The sequence below is a fragment of the Notolabrus celidotus genome, chromosome 15 (genome assembly GCF_009762535.1).
Source record: "Notolabrus celidotus isolate fNotCel1 chromosome 15, fNotCel1.pri, whole genome shotgun sequence".
NCBI classification, from domain to species: Eukaryota; Metazoa; Chordata; class Actinopteri; order Labriformes; family Labridae; genus Notolabrus; species Notolabrus celidotus.
In genome coordinates, this window is record NC_048286.1 from 31,605,009 (window position 1) to 31,627,395 (window position 22,387).

The window sequence follows — 22,387 nt, forward strand, 5'->3', positions numbered from 1 at the left end:
AAAGGAGAAAGAAAGAAAGAAAGAAAGAAAGAAAGAATTAAGTAAGAAAGAAAGAAAGGAGAAAGAAAGAAAGAGAAAGAAAGAAAGAAAGGAATGGGAAAAAAAGAAAGGAGAAAGAAAGAAAGAAAGAAAGAAAGAAAGAATTAAGTAAGAAAGAAAGAAAGAAACAAAGAAAGAAAGAAAGAGAGAAAGAAAGAAAGAAAGAAAGAAAGAAAGAAAGAAAGAAAGGACTAGGAAAAAAAGAAAGGAGAAAGAAAGAACAAAAGGAGAAAGAAAGAAAGAAAGAAAGAAAGAAAGAAAGAAAGAAAGAAAGAAAAAAAGAAGAAAGAAAGGAAGAAAGAAAGAAAGAAAGAATGAGAAAGAAAGAAAGAATGAGAAAGAAAGAAAGAAAGAAAGGAAGGCATGATGAGCCATGAGACAGTCACATGCTGGTCTGTGTTTGGTTGTTGTTGTTTTGTTTGGGAAAGGGAACAGGACAGGTAAAGTGTGTTAAAGCACTTATTTCGCAGAAGAGGGATGTCTCACAGGCGTGGGCTTTGTTCCAAACACTGCAGGTAATCACAAGAAGCAAATCATAAAGCCGAGAAGGTGTCAGCCTCTGTCTCCTGCTAGTCTGCCACATGTCCAGCCTCTGCCATAACAGTGATAAACTGCAGGATGCAACCACTAACATCATTACTTTACTACTAAACTCGCATCTTGGGACCGGCCGAGACGTGAACCTGGATACTTAAAAAATTAACCTTCTGTGAAAACCAGCAGACGCCGCTTCACATTCACCTCCTTCAAAGTGACACGGCTGAGCTGCGGCGCGTCACTTTCTGGTCTCATCATTTTGCACTTTGTGTATTTTTTTTGGTATCTGTGGTTCCCCAAGATGACTTGATTTCTTCTCTCACTAATCCATGTTGTGTTGTGTATTGTTTATCCTTTTTGGCTCTCTTTGTGTCTTTGTGATGTAACGCTTGTGGCTAAATGGTTTGACCCTTCTCCTGGACAAAGTAAGAGGCCAAATATGAAAGAGATGGCATTCAAAACGAGCAAAACAAAGACTTTTAGTCATCACTGAGTTAAAGTGGACCTCCTGTCCTGACTAACCACAGCACACACACCATAATTGTATGACTTTATGCTTCCTTCATGTTGTTAGAGCTGCAGGACTGGTGGCAGGGCAGAGCAACAGGCTGTTTTTTTAAGAGAATCATCCACTTACATCTTCGGTCTTTCATATTCCAGTAACATTCACCTGCAGTCTTCTCTGAATAGAAAAGCATGAGTCAACACAAACCATTCACCTGTCCTGTGTAGTACTCTGTTGCATGTACTCTGTTCTCTCCGGTGTTCGTCCTGTGCTTGATCAGTTTTGCTGTCAATGGAAGCGTTCTGTTGTTAATCAGTCAGTATCCTCATCTTTTGGTCTAGCTTCATTTTTAATAAGAAACAAAAAACACAAAGATCCATGTCTGATGAGCTGCACCCACATCTTCTAGCCACCATGTTGACTACTATCCATTAACCATAAAACAATGCTGTGTTCTGACCAAGGTATCACATACTGCAGACAATCTGTGAACTCATGTGTAGGAGGAATGGTTTGATTTGAATGACAGAATCTCTTCCATACTTGCAGAGCAAGGCTCTCTGTTTCCTGTTAACTTAAGCCGCCAGCTGATCTGCTCTTCTCTGCTGCTCTTGTCTGTCCGCTTGTCATTTCTCTATTTTTTACCCTTTCTCTCTCCTTTCCTTTCCCTTTCTATCTCCTCACTTCCCTGCTTGTCTGTGTGTGTCTGCCTGCTTGTCTTTAGGTTCAGATAGTGCACAAAAAGCTGGACTTCAGCCATGTCACATCTCGCTGTGGCTCCAAGGACAATATCAAACATGTCCCTGGAGGTGGCAAAGTAAGTACTGCTGCAGCTGAAGGCAGACTCTGGTTAGGGTGGTTGCATTACAAATTGTATTCTAATTCAGCTGAATTTGGGCTCTCTGGCTGAAAATTATATTTGTCTCAAAGGGATGAATGAGGGAGTTTGGATGCATGTTAAAACACTAACTTCTGTTTTGACTGAGTTTCATACAAAGTTCTGAAGTTGTAGACTCTCCGCCCTAAAACAATCACAAGGGGATGTTATATTTTGTGGACAGACCCAGCATCCTGCATCCATCAATGTTGTGTTATCCTTGATAAGACAGCTGCAAACTGATTTAGAGATCTGATTTGAATCTGCGGTGAAGACGAGTCAGCAACTGCATTCAACTACTTTCTCTCCAAGTATCAAGCATTTGTATAATTGGCTTATTATTTCAAAGATACAGATTAGCATGTTTATGGTGCTAATCTCAGACCACAGGTCCCTCTGCCCACCCTTCCAGATGTTGTTCTCATCTGCTCCAAACACCTGCTGCACTATCAAAGTAACGCTCTGGGCTGCTTTTGCAACCACAGCTTTGCTGTCTCTGAACAATTTCACATACTTTAACTGTCTGGTAGAAATGTCTTGCTGCTGGCATCTAATAACTCTCTAGGCTGAACCAATAACAACACATTTCATAACCTCAGTAACTCTTTGGGATTTGTTACTCTAGTAGAAACCTGCAATCTCATGAAGAAAATTGTGGGATTCATTTCTTGGAACATATGTAACACTAACATTGAACTCAAAGTTGCAGCGTGGGTTGAAAACATCCACAGTTCCATTTTAAAGCTGCTGGTGGTAGTCACTGAGTAAACATCTGTTCAGAGAGAGGGACTTTGAATGTCTCCCAACCAGATTTCCTATTAGCCCCCCAACACAGATCGGCATGTGCAGTCATGATAGTGCCGGACTCATAACCAATGGGAGGACGTAGTAGGGGCCGCCCCTTAACCAATCAGGACAGAGGATTGCAGATGAGGTATGATTGGTCCGTCATAACGAGAACGAGGGGAATAATAACATTGCATTGGAAACCGCAGAGATTTCACAATAGTCTCAAATCACTCCACTTACCGATGAGTACCGTAAGGTAGGGATGCACCAATCCTACTTTTTAGGCCCCAATACCGATATCGATACCTGGGCTTTGGTGTCTGCCGATACCGATACTAGCCGATCCAATCCCAGTATTGATTTAACAATCTCTATTCCTTAATGTGAGGCTAGAATCATGTAATATCTGTTGGTTATGAAGATTAACTCACCAAACTGCTGGTACATATTTATAATCTCTTGAATAATGATACTGTCAGGTTAAAAATGTTCATTTTATTTTGGTTTACGAAGTCAGAAAAGCCTGAAGTCGACAAAGATTGGCCGGCGCTGATGACGTAGTGTATTGTAAACACAGAAAAGCACAGCACTGAGATAAATAGATCTGTCATATGGATCGGCACCAAGCGTGCCGGATCCTGCCCTGGTGGTGAGGCTTTCAGCAGTGTGACTGCCCCCTGGTGGCTGGCTGCAGTATAGGTCAAAAAATCCGTCTCCCCCATTCATTTGAATGGGAGAGCAGTCAAACTTTAAAAAATAAATACACGTCGTACGAATGTTTCTCACATCCGTATGCTGTGGTGATATGTAGTTAGTATTTGACTGTTTTTTGTCCAAGGCCTCTTTTTTCTGAAAAGTTTCTTTTTCGTTAGTTATTAGAGTTTAAAAAAACGGGTTTTACTTCCTGTTTCCTTTGATTCACAGCCGCCGTAGAACGAAACTGGGCACACAGCGTCTTATGACGTTACGCTGTAGGGCTGAGCTTATTACAAAGGCTTCACAGGCTCTGGCTGCACAATGGCGGCGCCCAGGAGAGGGATTTTTTGGCTTCAGAACTGTACAACGGGAAGAGGCGGAGCAACGCTGTCCATTTTTATTTACAGTCTATGATCGGCACTATATATCGGCGCCTTGTCACCGATATCCGATCTAGTTTTTTGAGTCCGATCTAGCCGATATGTGATACCAGGATCGGATCGGTGCATCCCTACCGAAAGGTATTATGACCTTTTCTCCAAACCCAGCAGAAAAAAAGCAACATTTTTTTACACCATTCCTACCAACAGCAGCTTTAAAGAAACTCAATCTTACCTCAACTCAACCAAGTCAACTTATTTTATTTACTTTTTCACCAAACTGGAACATTAAAATGCACACTCACAATGAAATGTCAGAAAAAGATGCCTCAAACATTCTACTTTATTATTTTGACTCAGTATTTATTTCACTTTTATGTAGTGCTGACCTTCTCTGGCTGTCTTAATTAAATGTGGGTCTTTGTGATTTTATTTATTGTGTCTGAAAAGTAAATCTAAGTAAAAGATGCTCAGTATAATGTTAGCATACACAAACCAATCCCTCCTGTGACGTATCAACACGGCACCATTAGGCTAACATGCATTTATTAGAATTTACTAATAACTATTTAAATTAGCAGTAACTGATTATTATGACGATGTAAAATGAGGTGATTCATACAGCCTGCAGTGAGGGGGACACTCTTATGTCAGAGCTCATCATGGGTCACAGTTGTCTGACTGTATGTAAATATGATTGATCTGATCACACGCTGTCAGGCAGGTCACCAGCTCTTAAAAAATCCATCGTGCCAGCTGCAGTCAGAGTGATTAAGATTCCTCCTTGTGATCCTGAAATCAACAGTTTAAAGTGCCTTCCTCCATCATCTGATCTTAGCCTGCTCTGATTTGTTGTCAGGGTTTATTGGAATACATTTCCCCTGAAGCTCATTAACACGCTGAGAAAAACAAAAAAAAAAGGCACCTTGAAATCAACAGAACAGGTCAAAGTAGAGAAGAAAGGGTTGTTATATCTACATTGCTGTGTTGTATCCACTCATTCCTGTACTGCATTGCTTTGTATGGGATGTAATATCTCTGAAATGCACCATGTGTTTGTGATAATGGATGACAGGGATTTGCTTAAGACAGTATTATTATGATGATGAAGTATAAATATGTGGAGGTCTTTATGAGTGGGTGTAATGCTGCAGCATCATGACGTCTCCTCCTCCTCAGGTGCAAATCCAGAATAAGAAGGTTGATGTGAGCAAGGTGACGTCCAAATGTGGTTCCAAGGACAACATGAAATATAAGCCAGGTCAGCTTCAAACTTCTGCTCCTCTGTCTGTCTGCTTTCTGCCCTCTCATGCTTTTGTTCTAGTATCACACATTCTTTGTTTTTTACCTCAGGTGGAGGCGATGTGAAGATCGAGTCACATAAGCCAAACACTAAAGCTAAGTCAAAGGTCGGATCCATGGACAACGTGGGGCCAGGCAACGGACAGACCAACGGACATAAGGTCAGACTTCAACTCTGAATCATTTATCATCCCTGGGTGTTCACTGCTCTGCTCATGCTGACTCATTGTGCTTTTACTGCCATCCACCACTAGATGGTGTGGTGTCATGAGGTAATGCTCCATGGAGGAACAGACCATCATGCTCTTTTGTGTGTGTGCGTGTGTGTGTGTGTCTATATTTGACAACAGGAGGAGAAAACAGAGGAGAAGACATCTTCACCCCCAAGTGGCGCTCCAACAACAGGACCAGCAGGCGGTGCTAAGGAGAATGGGATGAAGGAACCGACCCCCACTCCTTTTGGGGGAGACGGACTTAGGGAGAACCTTAGCGTAGACAAACGCATCACTGAGACAAGTAAGTGTGAAAACACACACGCCATCAAAGTCATTATAACAGCGCCTGTCTGTGATGTAGCAAACTAACCCTCTGATAAGTCTTGGTGGTGCCAAGCGCTCCAGTTTCTCCACTTCTAAACAAAGGGATGAGCAGGTTTCTTAGTTTGCTGAAACAAAAACCTGGTGTGTTTTAGCTTGGGTTGATTTGAAAGTTTTGTGCAGCAAACTGTGCCAAGTCAAGGAAAAAACTGTGCTTGCAGTTCAAGAAATATTTGAAGATCACAAAAAGAAGACTAGCTGGAGAGTTTGTAAGTTTTCTGTAATGCTATCAAAATTAAGTTTGACTGGAGTTTTCTGTGGGGTTGCAAAGGGTTGGAAAATTTCTGGAAAGTTTCCTGTAAATTTCCATGAGAAGTTAAGCTGGAGAATTTTGGAAATATTCCAAATTGGAAACTCTCCATGGGAATTATGGGCATTAACTGGGAATTGAGGGCAATTTAATGGAAAGGTATCCTATCCAAGCATAAATATTTGTTTTGTTATAAGCAGACATCCATCCAAAATAATACAATTAAAACAGATTTTATTGAACAATCAATTATTTCATTGAAGAACAAAAACATGAATGTTGAGTTAAATATTCCCCAGACCCAACCCATTCAAAAATAAGCAAAAATGCAATCCCAACAAAGTCCCATTCAAAATGTTAAATGAAAAGAGCCCCTCTCCCTCCAACAAAGGTTTTGGTACATCTCAATCAACACTTCTTTACTTTGCTTAAAGGTGACATATCACGCTATTTTCATCAATATATATCGGTCTAAGAGGTCCCCAAAACATGTCTTTAAAGTTTATGCTCAAAAAAACACTTTGAAATCAGATTTTGGTCTGCCTGAAAAACCCTCTTCTACAGTCCTCCTCAGAACACTCTGTTTTCTCTCTGACCACGCCCCCTCAGGAAGTGGGTGTGCGTCGGCTCTCCAGCACGTTGATCTAATGTTTACATGTTGGCTGAATATACACGGCTGCTCAGAGATCACGTTACCTCAAACCTCTGAATCTGATCCTGACGGAGAGGCGCCTGCAGCAGGACCTTTCTGAAGGATTGGTCATAGATTTAGTGTTTCTTGTTGTTTTATTTATCAGTATGTAGACGTGTGTCTTGGTACACAGCTACGAATATGTAGCTATGTGGCTATGCTAACTAGCGCTAGCACTTATCCATGATAAATAAAAATCATCCACTAGATCTTCAAATCTGCAGACGTGGGGAGTGAAACTGACCTTTGTGTTTATTAAGACAGCCTACAACTAGCATGTGTGCAGGTAATGAATAACGGAGGGGGGATTCAGTATTATTTTATACAGTCTATGGGCTGAACAAGCTCCGAGCTCTGACTCCGTGACAGACCGGATATTGTTGTTACGTAACAAAAACACGGAAGTCTGAAACGGCTCGTTTCACACACATTTACAGAAAGGTGGAGAAATCAAAACAGGGGCAGAATGGATTTTTTTCATTCTCGGGGGGTTTGTAGACATGCCAGGGACACATATTTCAGGTAGAGAACCATTAAAAAGTCAATTTTGCGTGATATGTCACCTTTAAAAATGCAAAGCTTTACAGGTCATGCATGTGAAGTCAAATCTACCATTGGACAATCATTGTAGAAGGCTTGTGTGAATAGTTTACTTCAGAGACAGAGGACAATAAAAAGGTTGCGATTGTGTGTGTGTGTGTGTGTGTGTGTGTGTGTGTGTGTGTGTGTGTGTGTGTGTGTGTGTGTGTGTGTGTGTGTGTGTCTGGGTGCGTACGTGCTCTCAGCTAGCTGTCCCATGGAGTGGGGGGGGGGGGATAAAAATAGCCGAGACTTTGCCTCGAAATGAAATTATGAAGGGATCCACAGAGACTGGCCAGTGGATAGATTCATCTCTGGCACTGCAGCCCGGGCTCCAGACACCCAGAGTTCAGAGGAAGACAGACTTCTGCCTCACAGTCACCAAACTCAGCCTAACTGATGATGTCTGAAGTGATAATGCAATAAAAACATGATAGTTTTATGATCTGGATTATAATTGATATGAACCAGCCTCATTGGAGAAACAGCCAATGAGCCTGGGACCATCTGGCAGATTGAATTTAATGTTTTTAAATTTTAAACTCTTCATCTCTCAGCTTCTGTTTTCTGTATCTGTGAGCCTCTTTTCCTCATCCCCTCTTCCTCTTCCACAGATTGAATCTCAGTGACCTGTAGATTTCGGTGGGACCGGCATAACCCTTGTCGACCTGCCAATCAACCGACCGACCAACCTACCACGGCGCAGTCACTTTCCTCTGGCCCCGCCCCTTCATCTCGCCCACCGCAGCACCGAACTGACCGATCGCCTCTCTGTGTTTCTCTGGGGTCCGCCTACCAGCTTCCTGCTACCAAACCCTGACCTTTGACCTCTAGATGCCATTGGGTTAACAGATAGCTCTGCCTACAACAGAGAAGAGCACTTGGTGTTTGTCTGTGTTTCTCTGTGCAAGGTTCCTGCAGCTTCATGACTAATTCAGTTCCTTCGATAGCACTGAGGGCGTCAACTTCAACCCCAAATTTAAAACTCCAACTCACAATGATCTCACAATGAATTCATTTATTAGATTATTCTGAGAAAGGTCACTCCTAAGGGTCAACCTGTCCTCATAGTGCACCGCTTTGCCTTAGTACTCAGGCTAACACAATGCCCTTTGTACAGGCCTTTGAAATTCAAAACTACTTGGATCTTCCAAGTTAACTTTTATCCCGGCCACACCAATCAGCTGAGAGTCTGCTACCAGCCAGCTTCAAACCAACAACCTCCAGCCAGCGTCTACTTTCAGTTCTACAGTGTCTTCACAGCACTGCATGACGTCTTACTCTAGGTAGTTCTACGGCTCACTCACCAAACTATATCGTCCATCGCATCTAATCGCACAAGTCCCCCAAATTTGTTGCAGTAGTGCTTCTTTACCTCGGGTCTATTAACGGCATGATGCTCAGCAGTGACTATGCAGAGGAACCGGGCTCATGCAGAGAGGAGGTAGTTATTATTGGAGAAGTTTAGAAATAGATCTGAGGAATAAGAATAGATCTGGAGTTTAAAATCAGACTTAAGGAGCAGCAAGGATACATAGATGTATTTGCTGACAGTCCTCAATGAAGGGAAGATTCAGAGGCTACAACAGAGTAGCACATGATACTCATTATCAAACAAAGGTAGGAAGCTTCGTTGCTTCTCTGGTTATCCTCGGCACAACAGGGATTCGGCACCGAGCACTGGTACGACATTTTTACGCCAAGTACTTTTTTTGAAGTGGAGATGCCAGTGTTTGACCTTGAAAATACAAAATCAAGCTTTAACTTCTCTGCTAAGTTAAACTGCTAGCTGCTGCTGCTGCTGCACCACTGAGTCATGTGAAACTATGAAAGCACACTATATACTGTGTGTGGCACCTTGTTATTTCTGACAACCCTTGGGCACCAGTAAAAAAAAAAGAGCGACCCGGTCACACCAGCAACCAGAAATCTTATTTTATTTAAATTCATACAAGCAAAGGTTTGTTTTGATTTTTGCAATATGTGCATCAAGGTCAAGTTAGGAGCTTAATGGAGGCTGTGTAGTCTAAACTGTAGGGGAGCCATCACAGCTCATTGGCCGTGCTACACCATCCACTCGCCTTTAATGTAATATGAACAGCTCTACAGAAAAGAAGGGGTCACAAATTCCCAAATGCAATTGTCCACAAAAGCTTGCAACTTGTCAGATAGCAAGTTTGCTAGCTGGGAGTTCAAAAATGAGTCCCATAAATACATGCATGAGTGAAATTAACAGGAGTGTCAAAACACCTTCTTTTCAGGATCTCCATTTTTGATTACAGTGATTTTTATATCACCTTGCACCAAGTCTTCACCTGGTGTGACCGGGACTTGAACCACTACAGAAAACCTCCAAAATAGACCGACTTCAGTCTTAAGAGTTACAACCCTGTACCATGTGTCTCCACTCTCTATATATATCTCCACACTCCTAACTCTGCACTTCATACAACACACCGATCAATTCCTCCTGTGAGGGAACCCTGCCGTCACCCCGAGATGTGGTTCTGGGTCACAGACAGACACGACAGTGCTTTTCTTCTCAAGCTTGTGTGGCACTTCCTGGTCATGTGGTTTACCCCCCAGTGGAGAGAGGGCGGGGCTACAGAGCTTCACCCCTCTTAACGTCCTCCCTCTATAGTCAGATCCTCTCTCTGTGAGACCTGCTAACTTTCTTCACACACAGACACCATAAGCGCACACATAAGCACAGATATATACAGGAAAAGCACACATGCTTGTTCGTGTGCATGCACACACACACACACATACACACAGACACAGACAGATATCAGCACATATACACACATACAGTATAATACACACAGACACACAAATCAGCATCCTTCAATAAACCAGTTTGCTGTTCATAGATTCATTTCTCTGTTTTTAGAAAGAAACCGACTCTTTATTGTGTTTTGGTGGTCTATGCTGATATTGTTCAAACAATGATGAGCTGTGTTGGTGTGTTTTCTCCTTTCATAGTCATCGTCAGACACTTTCATCATAGGCTCGCCTCATCCTGCCTCTTCCTCCGTCTGTCTGCTCATTCCAACTCTTTGACAGCAATACAGTGACTGTAGTTGGGGAACCTTCAGTGACCCACGCTTACAGATGTCGTACAGATAGAGAAAGATAGACAGTGACAGAGAATGACCGGGAACGAAGTTAACAGGTGGTAAAGAGAGGAGTGAGTTTGAAACTGAATATTGATACATTCATGGCAGGTTTGAAGGCGGCGAAGTGATTCAGTGATTTCTTTTAGCAGAGCTTGAACGAAGAGCGTTCACCGAGCCACTTGATGTGACGACTACCCTTAAAGCTGGGGTTGGTGGTCAGATTTAGATACACTTTTTGTTAGACTGGTTAAAATGATCTGTATGTCCCGATGGCAATCAATACATAATGTGTTCTTAAAAACCTGGAGTAAACCTGGGAAAACACCAACCAATCCCTGCCATCAGGAGCCAAATTAGGGAACCAATCAAATCATGTCCTGCCGTTCTGCCCGCCGCCTGCGCGTACATTTCCCCGGCATGCTCTCCGAGCCCCCGTCCCCTGTCTCTATTTACTGCCCCTCTCTCTCGACCTCTGGCCTGTCCCCTCTGACCCGATGAGGTGCTTTGCTCGGGACTGTAGTCCGGATCAGAGTCTAAAAAGCTCTCACCACGGGGGCTCTGACAAGCAAGAGAATGACTGACATTTAGTAAGCAGTGGTGGTTCTGGGGAGGGGCCAACAGGGGCCACTGCCCTGTGGCCCCTCCTCCACACCAAACAAATATTATACAATAAAAAAAGCTTTGATTGACATTTTGACATAGTACACAGTAGTATATATGTCTAGTATAAAGGGATGCACTGATGTTTTGCCAGTTTGTTCTCAGCCAGTCCCGCCCTTCTCAGTCTCTTTTGTCAGGGTTGAATGTGTCCCTCTGACAACACCCTTGGCCCCAGCCTGGCCCCCCCCAGTAAATTGGTCTTGCACCGCGACTGTTAGTAAGTCCTACAGAAAATGTAGATGTACTGTAGCGTCTGTCCGGACTCTGTAGGGATGACGAGCTGATTCGTGAACACGTTGAGCTTTAATAACCGGTCACTGTCGGCCGTGATCACGCCAACCAACAAAACAACAATCAAAGTTTGAATGAATGAAGAACTTTTCCTCTTGTCTCTCCTCTCCTGATGCCTTCACTGACTGTCAACACTGTAGGAATTAAGAACATCTACACTGAACACATTAAACAAACAGTAGAGCTGTTACAGTATTACATGTGTTATAACTTTTCTCCTGATATCGTGTCACCTGTACAACTGGATAATGCTAGCATGACAGTTGCAAGTGCTAACAGCAGCCATGTTTGTTTGTGTTTTTAACTTTCACTATGATAATGTTTCGGTGAGGACCGGTTTTGAATCAGTCACGATCATATGGTCGCGGGGGCGTCGTTTTGGTGGAGGTTGGAGGGGTTAGACGGAGTCCTGAGGAAATGCTACATTCAAACTCATGCTAGTTTTTCCATGACTACCAACCCTAGCTTTAACAGCAGTTTGGAGCGTGTCGTATGTTTCACTCAGTATCTGTAGTGTAAATAGATTGAAGTAAATAGATTCTAAATGCTTTTTTTTTCTCTTCGGTATCTTTATGTTCTTTGTTTTGTACAGTATTTAACTGGATATACTAAAGTTTAAAAATGATCAAATACGACTTTACTTCCCTGGACTGCATGAACCGCCTCGCCCGTGAAATGCCATGAATGCAGCAGTATTTAAAGCAAAGGCACAACCAAGAGCGCCCCCTGCTGGGGTTGTGAGAGTCAAAGAATCTGAAGTCCAAATTTGAAACTAAATGTTTGTAGTACACAAAAGAATCTGAATCTAGGTTGATGAGGAGTCCGTTTTAAGTTGTAGAGGTTTCATTTCTGCATTTCTTGAATATCTTTCATGATCTATGGAGAAGAAAAAAAGAACTTTTAGTTTGTTTTATGTTAGAAAGTCACCTTCATTCTTTTCCTCTCTTAGCATTTTAGATTAAACAATGCTGTGACGTGACTGTGATTGACATAGCAGAAGCATTGCTATGCGTCGCTCCAGTAAAAACCCATGAAACGCAGACGATACGATGGAGAATGTTGAGTCTACTCACTGTAATTCTATGCATTTTTTGCATCGCTGGGAAGGTCTCTCCGCTGAAACTCTTAAAAGGATTAGTGACTTGTTTTGTGGCGTGTTGCCGTAGTTGTCAGATGTGTGAAGTGTTACTACTGCATCCATCCTGTAGAGAGCGCTGCTTAGCCTCTGGAACACTGATAGTCTGGCTATGAGACTTAAGGAAGGCTCACTGAGAAATCATCACCATTAGACACCTCAGTAGAGTTACATACTGTTCTCATTAAACTAGCTTTGACGGCCGTATTGTATTATTGTGTCTGGAATATTAAATACTATCTAAATTATATGAAGTATGTACAGTTCCCCTTCAAACTCAAAACAAGTCTTGTGCACTTTGAACATAGTTGTGTTCCTTTCTTGGCGCACTGAAGTGATTTTAAAGTTGCTTTCCTGTGTATTGGTAAAAAAACATTGTCAGCAGTGTTCTGTACACGTGTGCTTTTGGGAGCAAAAACAGTCTTGGTAGTTAGTTGAAGTTATGATAATCAAAGAGCCAGTGGTCAAATATTTAATACAGATTAGATGATTAAAAAGCACCGTATAAGGATATTTAATATTGTACTATCCCTCCAAATCATTCCCATGAAGGCTGCCTAAAAGTAAAACATCGTACGTGATCAAATGAAAATGTGAAAATGAAAATGTGAATCTTTCTTCAGGAATGGAAGAAACAGAAGGGATGAAAGCACTTTGATAACTGTAGATTGTAGTTTGTATAAAGTAGGATGAAGAAGTAGTCTCGTTGTGTGTTGGAGTGAGTTAGCATGTGACGGGGATGACCTGCTGTTGTGTATCTTGGACTACACATCCGTGTCCCCCCTTATCGTGGCCGGCTCAGAAGATTTTAGTGGAAGTTTGTTCATCAGTGTTGTTCTATTGGCTATGATGATTTAACTCTCGACTCTCCGGTCTGCCCTTATGTTGTTTCTGTCAGCAGTCGCTGGTTATTACTGTTTGGCCAAGCTCACAGCCGCACTCCTCTCTGAGCGAGCGTGTTCATGGTCGGTGAAAAAAACAAGGGTCAGAGAATGAGCATCAGATCTAAGAAATGATTCAGTATGTTAAGAAAACTGAGAGAGAAAGTACTTATCCTTAAAAAAAAAGTAATGATGACAACGTGCAGCAGTTTCAATGCTGCATGGTTAATTAGCTGCAATGTAGCATTAGAATCTTGATCTGGAGGTTTATTCTGCAAACTGTACAACAGACACAAGATTGAGTCAAACCTCTGAAGAGTCCTGAAACATTTAAAGCATTTGATTGAAGGGAAGTGAGAGGTGTTAGCCGGACAGCTAGTACGTGTTTAAAAGAGGATGTTGGCAATGAATCTGCAAGCAAAAATATCATTAGAAGTCTTATTTTATATCAAAAGTTTTACATTTCATATATTTTATTTAGATATATAATTCTAACAACAAATTTCCATTACTCTGAAATAGGAGAGTGTATTTATTTAAAGGGCGTTTTTTTCTTTATAAGACAGACAATAGAGAAATGTCCTCAAAGCAGTGTGTTACTGTGAATCTGCAGTAAAAGAAGAGGTTTCAAAAATAACTTAACCCTCCTGTTATGTTCATTTCATAGGAACAACAATAATGTTCCTGGGTCAACTTGACCCGGGACATAGTTAATGATTCAAAAGTGTCAGAACCCCCCAAAAAACCCCAATAAACATTTTAAAAATCTCATTATTAACTCCATTACTAACCATTTAAATCAATATTTAGTGCATTGGTGTTCTTTAATTCTCACAGAATTTTAATTTTAATGAAAATTCATGTTAAAACTTTTTTTTTATGTACATTGGAAAGTGATTGGGGTGAAATATGGAACACATTTGCAAAGAAACATTCAGTATTTGACACTTCTGACTGATTTTAGCCTCCGCTTTGACTGCAGGGTCAAATTGACCCATGAAGAGTATGTGATATAAACATGCAGGGGCGGGTTCCAAATGAGTGAAATGAACCATTTTAATTTTGCATGTTGTTCACGCTAATTAAGGCATGCAGAAAAAGTTTGACAGCAACAATTACTTCTTTTTTTTTAACTTAAGAATGGGTCAATTTGACCCGCAACATAACTGGAGGGTTAAATATGCTTAAATATGCTTAAATAAGGTTATTATACTTTCAACCTTCCCTTCAGATATCTATTAAAGCTCCTGTGAGGAACTCTTTGCACCTGTACGTTTGTAAATTGTCTTTAAACGGTCACATTTCACAGATTCAATCTTTGCCATGGGTCAGTAAAGGCTGTGACCGCAGTGAGCTGTTAATCACTTTGTCTGACACCTACCCTGCAGCATTGATTTCAAATATTAGAGGTAACAAAAACAGACAGTCTTGTCACTGATGGTCTTGTTTGCTTACAAAGGTCACACAGAGGCAGGATTATTAACCCTCCTGTTATGCTCATTTCTCTGGAACAGCAATAATGTTCCTGGGTCAATTTGACCCAGGGTATATTCAATTATCCAGAAGTGTCAGAACCCCAAAAAATCCCAATACACATTTTTTTTAATCTAATGTTTAACTCCATTACTAACCATTTAAATCAATATTTGGTCCATTGGTGTTCTTTAACTCTCACAGATCATGGTTCAATGAGGATAACTCACTCATTTTACATTAAAATTAATGTTCAAACTTTTTAATATACATTGGAAAGCCCTAAATATAAATACAATAGTTTTACATGACTTAGATTTTTGTTTATTTTATTTTAAATTTTGAATTTTTTTTATTTTTATGAAGTGATGTTGATAAATTAACATGACACCTCTTCTTTTAGGTTTTGATGCTGCATTTAGCTGCTTTGAAAGGCATATTTTGCCTAAAATAGACTTTAAAAAGGGTCAATTTGACCCGCAACATAACAGGAGGGTTAAATCCAGTCCACTAAAATCTCTTCACAGGAGCTTTAAGGTCACGAGTGGGCCGCCTCATCTCTTAAGTTTGTGGTTTTAGTTGAACTACATGTGATATGTTCAGGTGTCAAACAGGTCTGATGCTTCAGTACTTGGTGAACTAAAAGTCATGTTGAGATCTGCAGCTTGGACAAATAGTAATAACCCGTGTTCACTGTGATGTTCTTCGCTCACAGCCGTTTCATTCCCCCCAGTTATAGAGCTTGAATACCACCCTTCTACTAGTACCTCACCATACCTTGTATATAGGTTCCACCATGTTTTTATCACTCCAGATGTATCTCTAAAATCAATCAAAAGACAAAAAAAATCTTACTTCTTAACAGGGTATTGTGGATGTTGACAGATGAGCTTTCACGCCCATAGACCTGTTACAGTTAAGATCAATAATGGTATTACTATAAGTTTGAAAGCATAAGTAAGGAAAAGTGTACTTTTTCTTTTTTCAGTCTGCCTTTTTTCCTCCAAGAAAAGGGCTTCTGAAGTTTCAAGAATGTTTTTAAAAATGTATTAAAGATGCAAGATTATGAATAAATGTATGAGGTCTGTCTCTGTTCTGTTTTGGAAGATAGATCACATATGGAAACACTATATACCGGATTCAAACTGACTTGACGGGCAGGAAGGGAGACGGTGTGTGTCGTGTTCAGTATGGTCTGATGAACGACTCGACGGAGAGCAAAACCTGGGATTACAGAAAACTATAACCCTGCTTCAGAAACGGTCGGCGGACTTTTAATACAACCAATATTCTGATTGGCTTCCACTTCGGTTTGAAAATGCACAACTGTACATGTTACACCTGACACACACTGGTCAACCCTTTCTCCCGCCTACCGCCACTCCCCTGCTAAACTAACCAGACTTAGTCTTGGCATGTGATAGAAAGTAACGTTCTGTATTAGACACCTTGGCATATCTACCAACACAGGAAGCGTCGGCCCAAATTAGCTTTTCCAGTGTCAGGAACAAATTGTTTTTCACTGTGCAACAGCATCCACAAATCAGTGAATGCTGAGCTCAAACACACCAAGTTTGAATTTGAACAACAGCTGAGTGTATGGATCATAATTGGAGAACACTCAGAGTAAAAGGGAGTGTTGGTAGATATGCACCTGGAGCCCCTAGCTGTGTCTCCCACCTGCAGAGGCTCGTACGCATTACAGCACTGAAAAGCAGCTTTTTTGTATTTGTAATCTTTTCCACCTAAACAGCAGATATCAGATGATTATAATAAATATCAGATGATTATAATCCAGTGAATCCAACACCAAGGACTCTGTGCTTCCTTGTGATCAGTAAACACTGCTTTAGCTTTATTTAAAGGACCAGCTTTGATAAAAAAGTTATAACGTTTGAGCTAACAAATCTGCTTTTCAGTACTGTGAAGTGGGAGCACTGTAGTGTGTGCTGTATTATTCTGTAGGGCACAACACCATAGCAAGAGCATGCAGAAGACGACAAACAAACTGCTGGTTGTTAGAGGCATCTGTCCTATTAGATAGAGCTCATCTCCCCCTTCAATTCTGAATATTTGGTATGAAAGAGATGTTCATTGTGATTAATTGTTAACCAGTGATGTGAATATTAATCAAGAATAAAAAGATGAGCAAAAACTCTCACAGTGTCAGAAGTCTCCTTTCTTCTACATCCATGTACACGATACACCTTCAATCTTAAAGTCTATTTCTAAATCACTTTTACATATTTTTAAAGGTGACATATCACGCTTTTTTCATCAATATATATTGGTCTAAGAGGTCCCCAAAACATGTCTTTAAAGTTTATGCTCAAAAAAACTCTTTGAAATCAGATTTTGGTCTGCCTGAAAAACCCTCTTCTTCAGTCCTCCTCAGAACACTCTGTTTTCTCTCTGACCACGCCCCCTCAGGAAGTGGATGTGCGTCGGCTCTCCAGCACGTTGATCGAATGTTTACATGTTGGCTGAATATACACGGCTGCTCAGAGATCACGTTACTTCAACCCTCTGAATCTGATCCAGAATCTGATCCTGACGGAGAGGCGCCTGTAGCAGGACCTTTCTGAAGGATTGGTCACAGATTTAGTGTTTCTTGTTGTTTTATTTATCAGTATGTCGACGTGTGTCTTGGTACACAGCTACGAACATGTAGCTATGTGGCTATGCTAACTAGCGCTAGCACTTATCCATGATAAATAAAAATCATCCACTAGATCTTCAAATCTGCAGGCCTGGGGAGTAAAACCGACCTCTACCAGAAAGGCAGCAGGACCTTTCTGAAGGATTGGTCATAGATTCTGTGTTTCTTGTTGTTTTATTTGTCAGTATGTAGACGTGTGTCTTGTTACACAGCTACAGCTACAACATGTAGCTATGTAGCTATGCTAACTAACGCTAGCACTTCTCCATGATAAATACAAATCATCCACTAGATCTTCAAATCTGCAGACGTGGGGAGTAAAACCGACCTTTGTGTTTATTAAGACAGCCTACAACTAGCATGCCTCCCTCCTAAGCTCCTTGTTAGCACACGTGTGCAGGGAATGAAAAACGGAGGAGGGGTTGAGTTGTATTTTATACAGTCTATGGGCTGAACAAGCTCTGAGCTCTGACTCTGTGACAGACCGGATATTGTTGTTACGTAACAAAAACACGGAAGTCTGAAACGGCGCGTGTTAGACACATTTATAGAAAGGGGGAGAAATCAGAACAGGGGCAGAATGGATTTTTTTCATTCTCGGGGGGTTTGTAGACAGGGACACATATTTCAGGTAGAGAACCATTAAAAAGTCCATTTTGCATGATATGTCACCTTTAACATAAACTTCCATACTCTGATCTTTAAAATGTTTAACGTTCTGTAGCAAGTTACTCATGTAAATACCAGCGATGATAGACTCATTAACTTAAAGCTCCTGTGAGGAACTTTCTGTTTGTGTTGACTTTGGCGCCCCCCTGTGGACTAAGTGATCTTGCTTATTTTGTCCTGTAAATTATGTTATCTCCTCCTGCTTTCAACTAACAGTCAACTAAAGGGGTTTTCTTGACGTGCTGTCAATCACCTCATCTGACACCTACCCTCTCACAGTGATTTCAGGCTTTAAAATAACAAAACAGAAATGATCAATACCTTTTCTAACAATCTTGTTTGCTTTTCTAGGTCATAACTGTTCATTTCAGTCCATTTCATGACCACTCAAAAACTCCTCACAGGAGCTTTAATTATTATCAGTCAGGTAGCTCATGCCCAGAGGTATGACTTCTACTGGATATCTTTAAGGGTATACAGCTGTCTTGTTAATTTCAATAACTATTTTACACACTCAGGTTTATTGAACTGCAGTGAGGATGGTGCAGTTTGACTATGAACGTTTTTAAATTGTTGGTTTGGATATGTGACGGTGAAATCTTGGCAGCAATGGCAGCTTTCTATTTTTCCAACACAGACACAAGCAGGTGTTTTGATTAGTTTATTTGGATGTGTGTGTTTATCCTGAATGAGCTGATGGATTTCCTATTAGCAGGGCTAGGAGAAAAATTTTAAATCCATTTAATTCTAGTTGATAAAAAGGGGTTTAAGTATTAAAGCCTTCCAGTTTTCATTTAAGTCATTTAATTTCTACTAGAAATAAAGCCAGAGGAAAAGTAGCTTGCACTTCCTTCAGGGTGGCTATTTATGAGTTTAATGAAAGCATTATATTGCAGGATTTTAATAATGCAACTTGTGGAGGTGAAGCTATGAATTGTGCTTTAAATAGGGGGGGGGTTCCTTTCCTGCATGTGCTCCACCCTCTCCACATTATAGTAACAGTAGGGGGAAAGCTTCCTCTCGTACCAGTAAACGGGGAGCTTGGACTCCTGAGCATGTCTTTACCTGAGACAGCAACAAGGTCTCTCCCTGCAACCTTCTGTATGCCAAGGGACAGCTGGCCACTAAATCAGACCACTTCCTATAGGTTCAGAGTCACTTAGTGACTGAACAGCATAAAAAAAAACTTTTGGTGATGCTGCTTTCAGCCACTACGCTCCAAGACGGAGAATCCAAGAGGAGCTGGAGATATTGAGACCTTTAAAAGTCAATGAAAGTTATCAGGCCCCTCTCCTTTGGAATCATCTACCAGTCAGGGTCTTGGAGGCAGACACCCTCTCTACTTTTAAGAGTAGGCTTCAAACTTTCATTTTTGATAAAGCTTAAAGTTAGAGCTGGATCAGGTTTGGACCAGCTCTTAGTTATGCTGCTATAGGCTTAGACTGCCGGTGGAACTGACACACTGGGATCCTGGCAAAAAAAATCCAAGCTTCAATCCAAGTGTTTTATCTTCAGTGTAGCAGCATTTATGTATAGTGTAGGCCTGGGGTGGATGAAAGAATAAGAATACTTGAAGTGTTGAGGAAAGTTAAGGAAAGAGCTCTACACAATGCCTCTTGGGCCCTTGCAGCTCAGTGTGCTCTTTGTGCCACTGCAACACTCTCCAACCACTGATTGATGTCAACTTCAACCCACAACTCCCTCAAAGACCTCCACTCTCCTCTCATTTAGCAACTGGCTCCTACCAAGAGTAGATGTGATGATATGTAATCAATTAACTCACCTCAAACTCCTTCCTGGTCTGTGAATGATCCAAACATATGCAACAGGGTAACAAGAACATTATACAAATATATTTACATAAAGTTCATTCTCATATTGCAATTAAAAGAGAACTTCTTATTTCATCAATCAAGACACCCCTCCACTTCATGCAGACATGGTGCCTTCTACTTGGCAAACCTCCTCATGGACCAATGGCAGACTGCAGTTCTGTTTGGGAGTTCCTGGTTTTGGATGTGGAACTCAGGCATTGCAGTGGAGGACAGGTGACAAACAAAAGCTACCTTTAACATGTTTAACAGTGAATACGATGGTTTCATTTGCTTTGAGATATGACCTTTGTTATCTTTACACATGCAGAGATATGTGTGTTTTGTCAGTGTTTTCACACACAGTGGTAACACGCTATGCACAGACCACAGACCATTCTGGAGTCCCTGAGCTCCCTTGTCTCGTAGGTTCCTCTGGATCTCTGCTGCTGTGGACGTTCCAGACTCCAGCTGCTACAACTACTACTATCCGTCTCCCCACTATCATCTCTCTCTCTCTTCATCTCCCTCTATCCCTCTCTCCAACACGGTCTCAGCAGATGTGTGACTAACATGAGTCTGGTCCTGCTGGAGGTTTCTGCCTGTTAAAGGAAGTTTGTCCTTGCCACTGTAACTTGCTAAATGCTGCAAAGTGCTCTGCTCATGGTGGATTAAGATGAGATCAGACTGAGTCCTGTGTGTAAGATGGGACTGGTGAATTAATGTTATTTTCTCAAGACGAGAAATAAAACTATTATAAGAATAAAAACTCAGTTAAAGCTGCTGTTGGTAGTTGTGGTATAAACCAGGGGTTCTCAAACTTTTTGGAGCCAGGGACCCCTTACAGGTGAGAAATTTGTGCAAGGACCCCTCATAATTGTAACACAGATTAAGAACATTAGTGATGTGTCATGATCAAAAGCTGCAGCTCTGAGTGTCGATGCTTCACAGTGAATCAGAAGAGCCGGCTCACATCGAGAGAGAGAGCCGACTCCCAGTTTTTTCCTTTTGCTGCTTAGCTCTCACAGTGCTCAGCCCCAGCTCTGCTCACAGCAGAACTTTGTTTTGATTGGTCAGCATGGCGGCCATGCGGCCAATCACATGTGAGGATATAGGATACAGGTGATGGAGGGGAGGCTGTGTAGCGTGGCTTTATCTGTTCCTTCTGAGAGAGTCTTATCGAAGACAGAGGAGAAATCGGATCAGCCCATCCAAGCTGAGGCATCTGATTTTTCTCAATGCCAACCTGAGGACAATAATAATGTTTAGTTCTGGTTCTGTTTGCTTGAATTGGTTCTGGTTCTGTTTGCTTGAGTTGGTTCTGGTTCTGTTTGCTTGAGTTGGTTCTGGTTCTGTTTGCTTGAGTTGGTTCTAGTTCTGTTTGCTTGAATTGTTTCTGGTTCTGTTTCCTTGAGTTGGTTCTGGTTCTGTTTGCTTGAGTTGGTTCTGGTTCTGTTTGCTTGAATAGGTTCTGGTTCTGTTTGCTTGAGTTTGGTTCTGGTTTGGTTCTGGTTTGGTTCTGGTCCGGTGCTGGTTCGGTTCTGCTTCGGTTTGCTTGAGTTTGGTTCTGGTTCGGTTCGGTTCTGGTTCGGTTCTGGTTTGGTGCTGGTTCAGTTCTGGTTCGGTTTGGTTCTGGTTCGGTTCTGGTTCGGTATTTTTCGGTTCTGGTTCGGTTCTGGTTCGGTTCTGGTTCGGTTCTGGTTCGGTTCTGGTTTGGTTCCGGTTCGGTGCTGGGTCGGTTCTGGTTCGGTTTGGTTCTGGTTCGGTTCTGATTCGGTTCTGGTTCGGTTTGGTTCTGGTTCTGTTGGGTTCTGGATCTGTTTGGTTCTGGTTCTGTTTGCTTGAGTTTAGTTCTGATTCTGTTTGCTTGAGTTTGGTTCTGGTTCGGTTCTGGTTCGGTTCGGTTCTGGTTCGGTTCCGGTTCGGTTCTGGTTGAGTTTGGTTCTGGTTCGGTTCGGTTCGGTTCTGGTTCGGTTCTTGTTTGTTTCTGGTTTGGTCCTGGTTCGGTTCTGGTTCGGTTCAGTTCTGTTCTGGTTGTGTTTGCTTGAATTTGGTTCTGGTTCAGGTTTGGTTTTGGTTTGGTTCTGGTTTGGTTCTGGTTTGGCTCTGGTTCGGTTTGGTTCTGGTTCGGTCTGGTTCTGGTTCGGTTTGGTTCTGGTTCTGTTTGCTTAAGTTAAGGTTCTAACCCTAACCCTAACCCTAATCATAACCCTAACCCTAACCCTAACCCTAATCATAACCCTAACCCTAACACTAACCCTAACCCTAACCCTAACCCTAATCCTAACCCTAACCCTAACCCTAACCCTAATCCTAATCCTAACCCTAACCCTAACCCTAACCCTAATCCTAACCCTAACCCTAACCCTAACCCTAACCCTAATCCTAACCCTAATCCTAATCCTAACCCTAACCCTAACCCTAACCCTAATCCTAATCCTAACCCTA

At 41.6% G+C, this 22,387-nt stretch overlaps 1 protein-coding gene and 1 long non-coding RNA gene across 7 annotated transcripts in view; both read left to right on the top strand.

The window, feature by feature from the left end:
• Window positions 1-16,959, top strand: part of map4l (microtubule associated protein 4 like) — a 145,137-nt gene extending 128,178 nt beyond the window's left edge. For 3 of the 6 annotated variants that reach the window (XM_034703668.1, XM_034703670.1, XM_034703667.1), the window contains 5 exons: window positions 1,806-1,898; window positions 5,003-5,084; window positions 5,177-5,286; window positions 5,476-5,641; window positions 7,856-16,959. In XM_034703668.1, the coding sequence (XP_034559559.1) occupies window positions 1,806-1,898; window positions 5,003-5,084; window positions 5,177-5,286; window positions 5,476-5,641; window positions 7,856-7,860 (456 nt within the window). In that variant the 3' untranslated portion in view covers window positions 7,861-16,959. The remainder of the gene's footprint in view (window positions 1-1,805; window positions 1,899-5,002; window positions 5,085-5,176; window positions 5,287-5,475; window positions 5,642-7,855) is intronic. The other 3 variants (XM_034703669.1, XM_034703672.1, XM_034703671.1) reach the window with 1 other exon arrangement.
• A 3,171-nt stretch (window positions 16,960-20,130) lies between these two features.
• Window positions 20,131-22,387, top strand: part of LOC117827313 — a 58,425-nt gene continuing 56,168 nt past the window's right edge. Inside the window, exon 1 of the long non-coding RNA XR_004634185.1 lies at window positions 20,131-20,176. This is a non-coding gene — a long non-coding RNA (uncharacterized LOC117827313). The remainder of the gene's footprint in view (window positions 20,177-22,387) is intronic.